General features: G+C 35.8%; 1 protein-coding gene across 4 annotated transcripts in view; it reads right to left on the reverse strand.

Moving 5' to 3' along the window:
• LOC120624727 (E3 ubiquitin-protein ligase HECW2) overlaps positions 1 to 13,145 on the reverse strand; it is a 148,946-nt gene that overhangs the window by 78,735 nt on the left and 57,066 nt on the right. For 3 of the 4 annotated variants that reach the window (XM_039891413.1, XM_039891414.1, XM_039891416.1), the window contains 6 exons: positions 12,440 to 12,584; positions 10,756 to 10,942; positions 8,297 to 8,482; positions 6,988 to 7,113; positions 5,136 to 5,228; positions 4,378 to 4,538 (listed from right to left, as the gene is read on the reverse strand). In XM_039891413.1, coding sequence (XP_039747347.1) covers positions 4,378 to 4,538; positions 5,136 to 5,228; positions 6,988 to 7,113; positions 8,297 to 8,482; positions 10,756 to 10,942; positions 12,440 to 12,584 — 898 coding nt within the window. The remainder of the gene's footprint in view (positions 1 to 4,377; positions 4,539 to 5,135; positions 5,229 to 6,987; positions 7,114 to 8,296; positions 8,483 to 10,755; positions 10,943 to 12,439; positions 12,585 to 13,145) is intronic. The other variant, XM_039891415.1, reaches the window with a different exon arrangement.

Here is a 13,145-nt window from a genome sequence, read left to right on the forward strand (position 1 = left end):
TAAAAGTAAAGCGCTAACTTGTTACAGATAAAAATAGTCGTAGTACAAAAACCTCTCAGGTTTCAATCGTCAATCAAGTTGAATAAAACCGTTGAGCAAAAATCTTATACAGAAAATCTTGAATGGCATTTAAAAATAAAACAACCATTACCGGATCCGATCAACATAGAACTTCCAACCTGTTAAGGGCTATGTAACATCAATCGACTCGACGCTTTAATGATCCTAGAGAACAGGTATAAGGCCGCCTTCCACTAGAACAGTGTGTTGTAGCTATGCTGTGCAAGGATGTTTAGTTGAAAGATAAGATTATGTGATGCCATATAATCATTCCAATACCATAACTATAAAAAACTTTGTGCTGATTGAACAACCTTGCCTTTCCTTGGTTTTCCTAATCCTAAGGTTGCCTGGAAGAGATCGCTACTAAGCGATAAGGCCGCACTTTGTATCCTACTTTTAAAGTTTATTTTTGTTGTGTCCATTGTTTTTTATTCTATTTGTGGTGTACAAATAAAGTGTATAAATAAATAAAATGAAACCTACAGCATAAACGGATACGAGAGAATATTGTTTGAGCACCCTTAAAGTGTCTAAATCATGTCTAATTGCAAACCGCTCCCGGGTACTTTTCTGGGATAAAAATAATCCAATATCCACCCGGGAACAATTTATACATGTGTCTTATGTCAGCAAGACCGGCTTAGTTGTCGGGATGTGTATAACAATTAAAAAATCAAACAAACAGACACTTTTGCATTTATCATATAACTTCGTATATCCCGCTAAAGTGGAATGGGTTAGCTGAGTAAACGAGGACTGCGAAATACGAGTTGATGTTCGTTAGCGGGAAAACTATTTTGACATAGATGGACAGTATGATTGACAGTCGATCTCAGTCAATAGATAGTTGACATTGAATGTTTTATGGATTAACTAACTAGCACCGTCGTTGTTTTTAGTCAACTTATATTGCAAAATCGAAAATTAAGCTATACTTCGCGTAAAGCAGGAGTATCTGTATGGTGTAAGTTATATTTTTTTAAACCTTATACTCCACACCAAGCAGATCTTCGGCAATATATTTTCTACGCGCGATTCGCTTCGACACCGGAGAAACCTTAGGTAGAATCCATTCCTTTTAAATTTCAAGATTCCTTATGAAGTGATGAAGATGCATACATCCGTTCTACACCACCTTTAACTATCCAAAAATCTCACTGATCCGTTGCTCAGTTACTTCAAGAGAAACCAATTATCACAGTCTCAATTATCATCTTATACCATTGATTATTTTGCTTAGCTCTCTCGCAAACATTATAAGATGGACAGCCAGCATCAGAGCTTAATAATTAACAATGTATTAAAAGACACAAAAACTAGAAACAATGCAAAAGTACGACATCTTGTTGCATTGAATTTGCAATAATTATCCTGTACACCGGATTTAGCGTGTTTATTTTCATTATTCACATGGGAAAAATTTTTGTTATCAATCTTCTGCGAAATGAATTACTTCGTTTTTATTTATAAACAACTGTAAACGAAAGGCACGAGTTTGTAGATTTTATTTACTTATATACTTGTATAACACAAACTTAGTGTTTGACCATTAAAATCTACAGATTTTTGGCCGATTAGCTTGTTTTCTTTTTATTTTTTTCGCCAATACACTATTTATTTTAATTATGTAACAGTTAAATAATGTGTATTTTTCAAATAAATATTTTCGTATTTTTAATTAACAAGGGACATTTTCAAGTCCCATTTGAATTGAGTTAATTTGTTAGTACTTACCTTTAAAAGATATGCATATATGCTTTTTTATTAAAAAAAAAAAACTTAATTCCTATGTCACTTTGAAATAATGTGTATTGGTTATGAGAGATTTATGTATAAAAATGTATTCAAGTTGAACCCACCCTGTTCATCGAGGCTTCGAGACTGTAAGGTTACACGTGCACAGACAGGCCGACTTGGCTAAAACATACTATATAATACAACTGTTGTTCTATGCCATATAATTTTACCAACAGCACAAAGAAGCATGAATCTACACCGCAAATTAGAACGTGCGAATTAGGACTGCATTATAAGTAGTTAGTTTGTGAATGCTTAGTTATTTAAACGACACAATTACAATAAAACCTACTGTAGCAGAATGTACCACTCATTAGTAATTGTTCATATTATAATTAAGTTTAAAGGAAATAAGAAAAATGCAGTCGGATCTCAGTTATTAAAAGACATTAAGATGCTGAGTGCTGTTTAATTAAATGGCATTAATAGAACTTAAACTACTAATACAGAATACTGTATGTTGTTCTTCAGCGAACAGTTATTCTTGACCATATTTTCTTGACCTTTCCCGTGCCAATATACATAGAAACATTAACGAAGCGTTATGCTTTCACAAACTTCGTGATAGTTTAGCTTTCTTTTGGCAAAGAAAAGGTTAAAATCGATCCAGTAATTTCCGAGCCTATTGGATACAAACAAACAAAAAATCTTTCTTTCTTTCGTTCCCAATCTTATTAAACCATCAACGCACTATGTCACGGCGCCCGCGTCCTTACCTAACTAATTAAAATAGATAGGTATTTAGGTAAGACAGACAGGCGCGTAAAATGAAACATCCTCATTATGATAAAACCATAATCGTAAAATTCATTATTTAGCGTGCGCTTTATACATAAAAAAACATATACTAAATATTTGAAGTACTTATTATTTACCTACAAAAAGTCCCTTTGTGTTCTAAAATTTTATTAGATCGCCATTATTCAAATAAATAGTTTTAATCATTCTTATTTAAATAAATAGTTTTATTCATTCTTATTCAAATAAATAGTATTATCATCACTTTTTAATTAATTCCAATCGGAAATTTTTATGTAGAAGTTATCACGAGTTTAAAAATTTGAGGTCTAAACAAAACTTAATTGTCGAAGATATTTTTGAAAAACTACACCCGTTTGTTTTTACAAGTAGAATTATAAATGAATGGATGGATGTTTGTTACTCTTGCGCTCAAAAACTACTGAACGGATTTAACTCAAATTTGGAATGGAGATAGCCTGTACCCTGGTGACTGAGGAATATAAACGGATATTAGGTTACATAACTGTAACATAAGGCTACATAACACTAACGCACATAGGCTACTTTTTACCCTGAAAAATGTACGGTTTCCGCGGGATTCATATAAAACCAGAAGAAAAAAACTCTGACTCTGAGCTAGAAGAGAGAACGAATATTTATGTTGATAATTTTGGCAAAACTGACCAATAATTGATACCTACTTTAGGTATCAATTATTGGTTAAAAAAACAACTTTACCTATTCGAGCTTTCGAATGTCCCCGCCGCAGGTTCTAAATTAAAAGCATATTATTTATCCTTTAAAAGCTTCGAAGTGCAAGCGTACTATGAAGTGTTTCCTTCAAATCTTAATTTCATCAAAAATCAAAAAAATCCTAGATAAACTATAAGTAAAGGTTCTGAGCTACTAGTGACATCTATGACTGCTTGCGGATATGATTATTCAGAATTTAGTATAACACGAGAGATGGCGTTAGAAGTCTAGTTCCGTAAGATTCTTAAAATAAAAGGTAGAGGACACTATTCCATCTACTGTTACGAAAATATTAAATGCAGCTATGTAATAAGTTAGGTCTCTTAGGATGTAACTTTGAACACGACTAATGCAACATGTACCTTTTCAGTTAAAGGTATAAACCATAGCAACGCAACTTTCGGCCGCCATTTTGCTTTTAATCGCGTTTTTTTGTCGAAACATGACGACGCAACGCTTAATGTATGTTTATTCTAAACTTAAAGAGTTCCGTTACCTTTATTAATTTTTTTATGTTCAAGATTATTATTTAGATTAAGTGAGATTTCCGTTTAGTCTTTTTGACAACTGGCAGCATTCTAGTATTGTTAAAACATGCAATGCATTTTCGTATCAAACTTAGGTATCAACAATACCTATTTTCGGTTGGCAGAAATTTAAACATACTTCACTGTTATTAAAATTTAACTTACCTTAGAAAACATGTCACTTGTCAGATGCAAGTTATTCTGGTATAAGCAAAACTCTGAAGCTCTCGACTCGTACCGCGTTTATTTTGTCGCGTCTCAATCACATCTTTCGTATTGATATTTCATTGTCTTGCATTGAGCCTTAATCAAGCGTTCTACAACTAAACTTTCGTCAAATAGCACGTGAGTTGCACGTCATTCTGGTATCTGACCAGTGCGGGTGCGTTGCGAACTCCCACCGCGTTTATTTTTTCGCGTCTAAATCGCAGCTTACGTATCGATATCACGTTGTGTTGAATAGAAATTCAATCAAGGGTACTAAAACTAAACTTACCTAAGATAGCACGTGAGTTGCACGTCATTCTGGTACCGGACCAGTGCGGGCGCGCCCTCCACTCGCACCGCGTTCACTTTGTCGCGTAGCGTCGCGCCGCAACCTCCGCATCGCTCTTTGAGTATTGAAAGGATATTCGGTTGTCGGAGGAACGCAACCACCTATACGGAAAATTACATTATTTTAATTACCAGTAAAATGCAAAGATACAAAGGAATTTATAAAATATATGTGTGTTCCCTCAAAAAACTTTGTAGGGTTGTATACAGTAGTTCCTGGATCTTTTGAACCGATTATGAAAATTCTTTTACCAATAGAAAACAACATTATTTGCGAGAGTCATAGGCTATATATTAACCGGAAAAATCAAAAGACTTTTTCCTGGTAGTTGGATTTGCAAAATAAGTCAACGCATAAAAAACAGGCGAACGACAATCAATCTATCCATCAACAACGAATGTTTTGTAATGCCCAAAACATCAGAATTTGAGACCTTCTCCTTTAGAAGGTCATAAATTCGGTCAAAAATCGGTTTCCCATCTAAATATCTTTTAAACTAAAAATTATAATATATTTTGAGATAAAATAGCTACGCCCAAACTGGGCTTTCAGTTACATTATATAATGAAATTAATCTAGAATGCACTAATGTGGAAATTGTTTGATAAAATGAAATTTTATCAGTTCTTCATCAAGTTATACATCACAGAACATGCGGAATGATTTATTTTATAAATTAGTGGTTAAACTTTTATCACCTTATCATTATAGGCAACAGGTATTTCTTGTTGCGAATGGTGCGAGTACGTGTCCGAGGTGAGCACAGGCGGCCTTGGCGGCGGCGTCGGCGCCTGAATCAAACGTTAACTTAACTTATATGGAACACAGCAGTACCAATACTCTAAACGTGCTACGTAACGTAGGAAGTACTACAACCATGCTTATTTCTAACGCTAAGCAGCATTGTTGCAATGCCGTAAACTCAGGAGGGTATGGTTGCCGGTGTGGTTACAGGATTTTAAGGCTTAACACCTACGTCTCAGGTTGATGGACACAGGGTTGCAGGATGTGTTACATGCATGTCGCTATTTGTGAAAGGTATAAAAGGCGACAAATTTTTCACTTAACAATCATTCATTGTAAAGTCAACATCTCCTGAGGATGCTCCGGTTTCGGAGCGAAATGTGCGTAGAGGGTACATTGCCGAGGATCTGTTTGGTGCGGAGTATACGGATTGAAGTAATTATAAATTGCACCATACAGATTCTCCTGATGTTCGCGGAGTATAGCAAATTAAGCTTAATTTTCATAATATTTGCTGTCGTTTATGCAACGCAACGAACAATAAATGAGGCATTGCTCTACATATGAAAGGCCTGCCTGTATTATTAAGTAAATCATTAGAATATAGAAAATAAAGTTTTGTAGAACAATAAACCTTGCGCCTTGAAAATCAATCCTGCATAACCTAAAGAATTAAAAGACAAATAATTCCATAGAAAAATTAAAAAAACCCAAAAATAAAAGAATCTCAGAAACAAGCAGCATCAACAATGTCAGAAACCAAACTGAAACCAAAAGGTGGCTACCACAAACAAAAAATCTATAGAACTACAAAAAAATAAAAACAAATAGGTACACAAGTTAAAAAAAAAAACGTAAAAACGTAATCATTCCACAAGAGTAACTATTGAATGTCATAACAACGTGCGAAAACCATACTATAAACATACATGCTCCATATAGCATATCTAGCAAATGAAATGATCACAAAATGCACTTTACATCCGCGGCAATATAAAAGTACAGATAATTTATAGCAAAGATTATAATAGAGCAGGGAATTCGTTCATCTACGTTCTCCTTTTAAATGGGCGTTTTTTTTTAATTTTGGGTCACAGTCTTATTTAAGTTTAATTTAAGATCTTATCTGTGGACCAATCTGCTCTGGCATTTGAAAGGTGCTCTGAACTGAATTTATACTACGTTTTTGGAGTTATACCTACTTCTTTTAACGCTTTAGGGAAAAATGATGAGAGTAAATATTCACGATATGTATTTATTTGCGATATTCAAACAAATTTTATTCACCCAGATAATGCTTTCTAATAAAACTTTCAATGTATACAATCCTTTTTCTATTGTTAATGTCGTTTTTTCTTCAAATGTACAATAAGGCGAAATATAAAATTGTTGAAAAGATTTTTTTCTTTTTACGCCAAAGAAGTACAGCTTCTAACCCGTGTACACAAGTTCACACACTATTTTTATGAAGTTCTAAATTTAAGTGCATAACTATACTGATTTGGTTTGTTCTGATCATTTTCTTCATAGGGTAAAAATTAAGGTGAACGTAGATGTTAGAATGGCAATGTTTAGCGATTTTTGGATTTCAAGGTCAGTCACCTTCGCATCGCAGTATTACTTCGTTATTGTCTAAGTTCAGTTTCAGAACTATAATCCTTATTTTTAAGTCATCGGCGTCTTTCAAATGAACTTTGAATAATACTGCTTAAGCGAAGGTAGTAAGACTAGGTAGTGTTCGGATAGCACAGGATAGTTCGAGTATGCAGCGCAAGAAGGCCCACAAAAGCAGCATATGTTCTCGACCTGGTCAGGCATAATGGGTCGTCTCCGTGGAGGCAGCAGTGGCGAGAATGGCCCGGCTTGAGGCACTCGCGGCAACCGCGGGTCTATGAAGGTCGTGCGCCGCATCACGTGGTCCACAAAGAAACGCTGTTGGATACCATATACAGTAATCCTATGTATCATTTAAAACGATATAGTTCCTCGATAAACGAAAAAATAATTATACGAATCGAATTGGTATAATCCCTACTAATATTATAAATGTCAACATTAACCGATCCTCATGAAACTTTGTACACATATTCTTGGAAATGTTAGAAGTAATATAGGATTTTTTTATCCCGACATTAAGCTCGGTTCCTTTGGGAGATGGGATGAAAGTGTTTGACGATTTTCGATTGACGATTAAATCCGACAAATTATAACCGATTTAAATAATTATTTTTGTACTATAGAGGTTATAATATGTGTTTAATTTTGACCAAAGTGTGGTTGGAGATAGAGGACAGAACTCCTCAGTGGACAGCAGCAAACCCCTCATTGAAGGCTTAGCGATACTGAATACTTTAATTTCTTTTAGAACTACAAATAAATTGAATTCCACATCAAAAAACAAAATCAAACGCAGACGAAGTCGCGGGCAACTAATAAAATATAGGACTACCTTATTATTACTACTAACAGCATCTTTTTATCTAAGCCCTACCACTAAGTAGGGATAAATTATCGAATTCAGGTTAAAAAGCCTTCAAAATGTGTGAAAAAGAATTCAAGCGTAAACGTATAAACCATCAATGCGCACTTTCGCGTTGACGTCACGTTCACGCCTTGTAACGTGTTTTCCTTTTCTGTCCTTTGAGATTCAACACTGCTACCAAGTTAAAGAGGCAATGAGGAAAAGTAGGTGTGTAATAGAGGATTAATTTTGGGCCTAGCCTAAAAGACGTCACGCCTTGTATCGTGCTTTATTTTACCTGTATTTGATAATAATAACCTCTGCCACAAGCCGACATGTTAAAAGTAGGGTTGTAGTGGAAACAAATCGTTAATTCCTCCTTAAACCAGAAACTATTAGCAGTGACGTCACGCCTTGTATCCTCTTTCTTCATTCCGGCTATATATATCTTATTTTTGAGCATTTTTATTAGCCTACAATTTTTGGATTAAAAAAAAATTTAACAACCGAGTTTAACACCCCATTCTGGAATATCCCAACTCCAACGAAGTAAAGTATTAAAAATACATAATTTTCATGAAAATCAAATGCCATGTAACGTTTCTCTTTAGATCTACAGTTTGTTGAATTGTTATAGAAAATTAAAACGCTCACCTTTCCATTTCTATCCAGCTTCGAGTCCCATCCCAATGGCAGTTCTCTTTCAGACTCGCTGAACATATTGACTAACGCTACTAAGTCTCGATTGTGCTGATACCGCTCGAAGGACGCCGTGTCGCGACGTATCTTCGATATCATATGCTTCAATGTGGAGTTGCAGTTGTATAGCGATGATGCTTCCTGGTGGAAAAATAAGGTCAAAAACTTATACACAAAAATATTGTATATATTTATTAATTATTGATATTAATTATATAGGTATATATTAATTATTATCACTATCTATATATTTTATTGTAAGTTTGTTATATGTACATATTATATTTGTATATATAGGTTTATGCATGTTTATTTGCAACACAGTACAGTTAAATGCACCACCTACCTCTCTTCTTGAGCTGTTTTTAACGCCTTTGGTTGCCTGGAAGAGATCGCTATGTAGCGATAAGGCCGCCAAATTGTATACCTTTTGTTAAATTTTTACTGTTAATTTGTTATGTTTATGTGGTGTACAATAAAAGTGTATTCATTCATTCATTCATTCACAAAGTTCAATCATATATATATATTTGACCGCCGTGGGCAGCGACCCTGCTTTCTGAGTCCTAGGCCGTGGGTTCGATTCCCACAACTTGAAAATGTTTGTGTAATGAACATGATTGTTTTTCAGAGTTGGGTGTTTATTTGTAAATTTATTATGTATTATATTCATAAAAATATTCAACTGCTATCTTAGTACCCTTAACACAAGCTACGCTTACTTTGGGGCTAGATAGCGATGTGTCTATTGTCGTAATATATTTATTAAAAAAAAAAAAAAAGGATATACGCTATATTCATAGATACGTTGATTTTTTTATGCGGCTGTTTCCAGCCGTTTCTTGTTCGCTTAAATGCTATAAATTTTAAGGAGGAATTCAGGTGAAGCAGTGACAGCCAATTGGGTAGGACTTAGACTTCACTCTCGGGGAGCCGAGCTCGAATCCATCCACCTCTAAGTTTTCTATGTTATGGGTGCTTTCTCAAGCAATTAAAATATCACTTGCGTCAACGGTGAAGAGAAACATCGTCAGGAAACCTGCTTGCCTGAGAGTTCTCCATAGAGTTCTCAAAGATATGAGTTGTCAGTGGCGTGCATAGAGGGTATGCACAGGGTATGCAGATGATATAAAATGAAGAAATTCACCATTACGAGTTATAAAAAACCTAAGGATAGGCTTTATAAGAGTTATAAAAACATACTCTTAAGTATTTATAACTCTCACTGGAGATTTTTTTCATTTTATATCATCTGCATACCCTGTGCATACCCTCTATGCACGCCACTGACTCCACACATCTCTGAGAACTCTATGGAGAACTCTCATGCAAGCAGGTTTCCTGACGATGTTTGTCTTCACCGTTGTCGCAAGTGATATTTTGATTGCTTGAGAAAGCGCCCGTCTATGCACACCAATGTGTGGAGTTCACCAATCCGCACTGGACAGCGAGGTGGTTTACGGCCCTTCTCATCGTGGGAGACCTGTGCGCTGTAGAAGTAATGGGTTTATATGACGCCAGATCAGAATGCAGTAATCACCAGCCCTAGTCTTCCCGCGAGTGTCGTACGAAGCGACTAAAGGAATATAACGTTGAGCGGGCGGCAGCGTCCTCGACTACAAGCTTATGACAACCCTATTGAAGATAAAAGACCAACGCGTGCATAGTGTCTACGCTACGCTACGCGTAACTAATAAAGTAACAGTGATGTCAGGGCTGTATCTGATTTCTTTCAGTAAAAACTATGGCAGTGGTTTAATCAAAAATTAGGTTTTTGGTTTCACAGATCTCTCAGAGACAGTACATAATGTACGTCTAAAGCCTGTGACGTATTATTTCGGCTTTCATTTACACGTTGTAGAGTACTACTAGCTGCGCCATACGGTGTTTCCCACGTTGAATAAGTCTTTTTGTTGCTTTGTTAGGATTTAAATGAAGAACGATATTTGCACCAAAAGTAGCTCGCTATCTTAATGAAGAACTAAACTGCGGGAAAAGGTGCGGGTGTGATTACATTGGGGGGATATATTCACTACATGTAGAGCGAGCGAACTCGTCCACATATTTGCGGTTTAAGAAATTTATTGTTTTCATAAGAACAGTATTCACTTACATGAAAACTTAAGCTATTATTACATTATAAGGTTTGCTGACATTACAAGTCAGGAGTGCTACACAAAAGAAAAAACTTCATTCAATATGCCAAAATAATTAATTCACATGCAGCTATCCGTTAAAAGTATAAAAAATATGAGGGTAGTATGGTACCATTGTACCAAAATCCACTATCGCTAGGCATATCTACGTCATGAAATGGATATTACATAGACGTAGAGTGACAAGATGTGCCTCAGTTTGTAGATGGGAGATTATTTAACCAGTTGATCGCAAGTCTCCTTTCGGAGATTTCTTACCAAGTTCATATGCAGTATGGAGTAGAAGTCGGGCCTCGCCAGGAACTCAGCGGCGGGGTGGGGCGCGGCGGGGGGCTGTCCCTCGGGCGAGCGAGACGTACTGGCGGCGGGGGGAGGGGAAGAACTCGCTTCTCGCTCCTCCTCGCCCAGTTGCGTGCGCGTCATAGTGCGACGGATTGATTGGTATCTGAAACGGGAAAGTATTAACCTATAAATGACAATGTGAGATGGTGATAGCAAAAAAAACAACCAGATAAGTTTGTTGTGGGCTTGTTTTTAGACCAAGGAGGAAACCATTTGGAAACCATTTAGCTACCTATAGTTTTAAGTTTACGAACGTAATTATAGTAGAAGTAGAGCTTTTTGTGGCAGCACTCGTCCGGGGAAGTACTATCACCAGTGGCGTGCACAGGGTTTTTGAGCGGGGTATGCATAAAGCAGGTACATGGCATAAAATGTTTAAATTACCCTCTAATACGAGTTATATAAAATAATTTTTGTATGCAGTGCTTTTGTGCATGTATGAAGTGCCGTTGCCGGTGTTACAACAGGCACATGAGGCTTAACATCAACGCCTTAAATTTTTCTTCCTTGTCCTTCCTTGACCTGTGAAGTGTTGCTCTGTTTATAGGCGATGGTTAGGTTAGTTGCCCACTCACTTAGTTCATAATCCCTACTAATATTATAAATGTCAATGTAAGTTCGTTGGTTACGCTTTCACGCAAAAACTACTTAACCGATCCTCATGAAACTTCGTAGGTATTCTTGGAAGTGTTAGAAGTAATATAGGATACTTTTTATCCCGACATTAAGCTCGGTTCCTTTGGGAAAGGGGATGAGTGTTTGACGATTTTACACCATAACTCCGACAAATTATAACAGATTTAAACAATTATTTTTGTACTATAGAGCGTTATAATATGTGTTTAATTTTGCCCTGTGGTTGGAAACTGTGGTTGGAGATAAAGGATAGAATTCCTCAGCGGACAGCAGCAACCCCCTCATTTAAGGCTTAGCGATACTGAATACTTTATTTTTTTTTAGATCTACAACAAAATTTAATGCTACATCAAAAAACTAAATCAAACGCAGAAAAAGTCGCGGGCAACAGCTAGTAAATAATAATTAAATCATTACAAAAAGTCTTAATAATTATAGTCTTATTATAACCCGTATAGGGTTCAACACAACAAATCTTTAACAAACATCCTCGCGGATAGACACGTTTTGGTTTTGGCATATTTTTTACGATGCCTGTCTAACTTCAACTCTTCTTGGAAAAGTGATATTCTGGTATTAAATTTCTTGGACTTTGCATACTTGTATTTCACTATTAATTTATTTGCATTTAATCATAGTAAATTGTAATAGAGGACACACACACAAAATTCAAATTCAAAATTTTAAAAAAATATGGCTGTAATCCTAATTGATGTAATTTGCTGGATTCGACAGTAAAAAATCGATTAGAAAAATTCACGCAAGTACCTTAGAAGGTCAGCTAAAGGTAAAACGATCTAAGAGTCTTATTAAGTCAAATCAAACCCGCAGTATTGATTACGACTAAAATCATCCGATACGACGCGCAGTGATATCGAGTGATCGTAATACTAAGTTGGTAAAAAATAAAAAGATTTTGAATTGACTCAACAAGTGACGCGTTGCGTAGCTTAAGTTATTTTACCTTCTATCTAATTGCCGCCTTTGGACTTCCGGTGCGGGCGATCTAGGAGAGCTCCCGTTAGCCGCGGGCCTCTGCCACGTCGTTGTTCTGTTTATGTGGTCGATATAAAACACGCGGCCGTGACTATCCATACGTGCCTCCCAGCCTAGAAATACCAAACATAATATTAGGTTTAAATAAGGATTTCACTTTTATAATTTTTATTAGTGTTTTTACCTACACTTGGAGGAATTATCAATTTTATAAATTAAAAAAGGATTTGAACCTGCGACTCTCGGGCAATCGCGGCCTGAGCGCTTTCACCAATTAAGCTACGGCTCTCCTACCGTCAATGTCGAAATTAGGATATGCCTTTCACATCAGTCTTATAGCGACTGTAGCGTCATCTAGTAGGAAACGTTGCAGATTCGATCTACTTTTTCAAAGGTCCATGAGACACGTTTGAAACAAGAGATGACACATTGCTTTTTTATATTTTTATAATTTTTATTAGTGTTTTTACCTACACTTGGAGGAATTATCAATTTTATAATTTTTTTATGTTAATTTTAAATTTATAAAAAGGATTTAACTATCAACACAAGTACATAAACTAAAATGGATTATTATCTATTATGACGCCAATATCAGTTTGTGATGATGTCCGGATGTTTGAATTTAATTTGGTTCACGGACATTCGTCCTGCAATAACACAAAGGATACTTT

Source organism: Pararge aegeria, chromosome 6 (genome assembly GCF_905163445.1).
Source record: "Pararge aegeria chromosome 6, ilParAegt1.1, whole genome shotgun sequence".
In the NCBI taxonomy this organism is placed as follows: Eukaryota; Metazoa; Arthropoda; class Insecta; order Lepidoptera; family Nymphalidae; genus Pararge; species Pararge aegeria.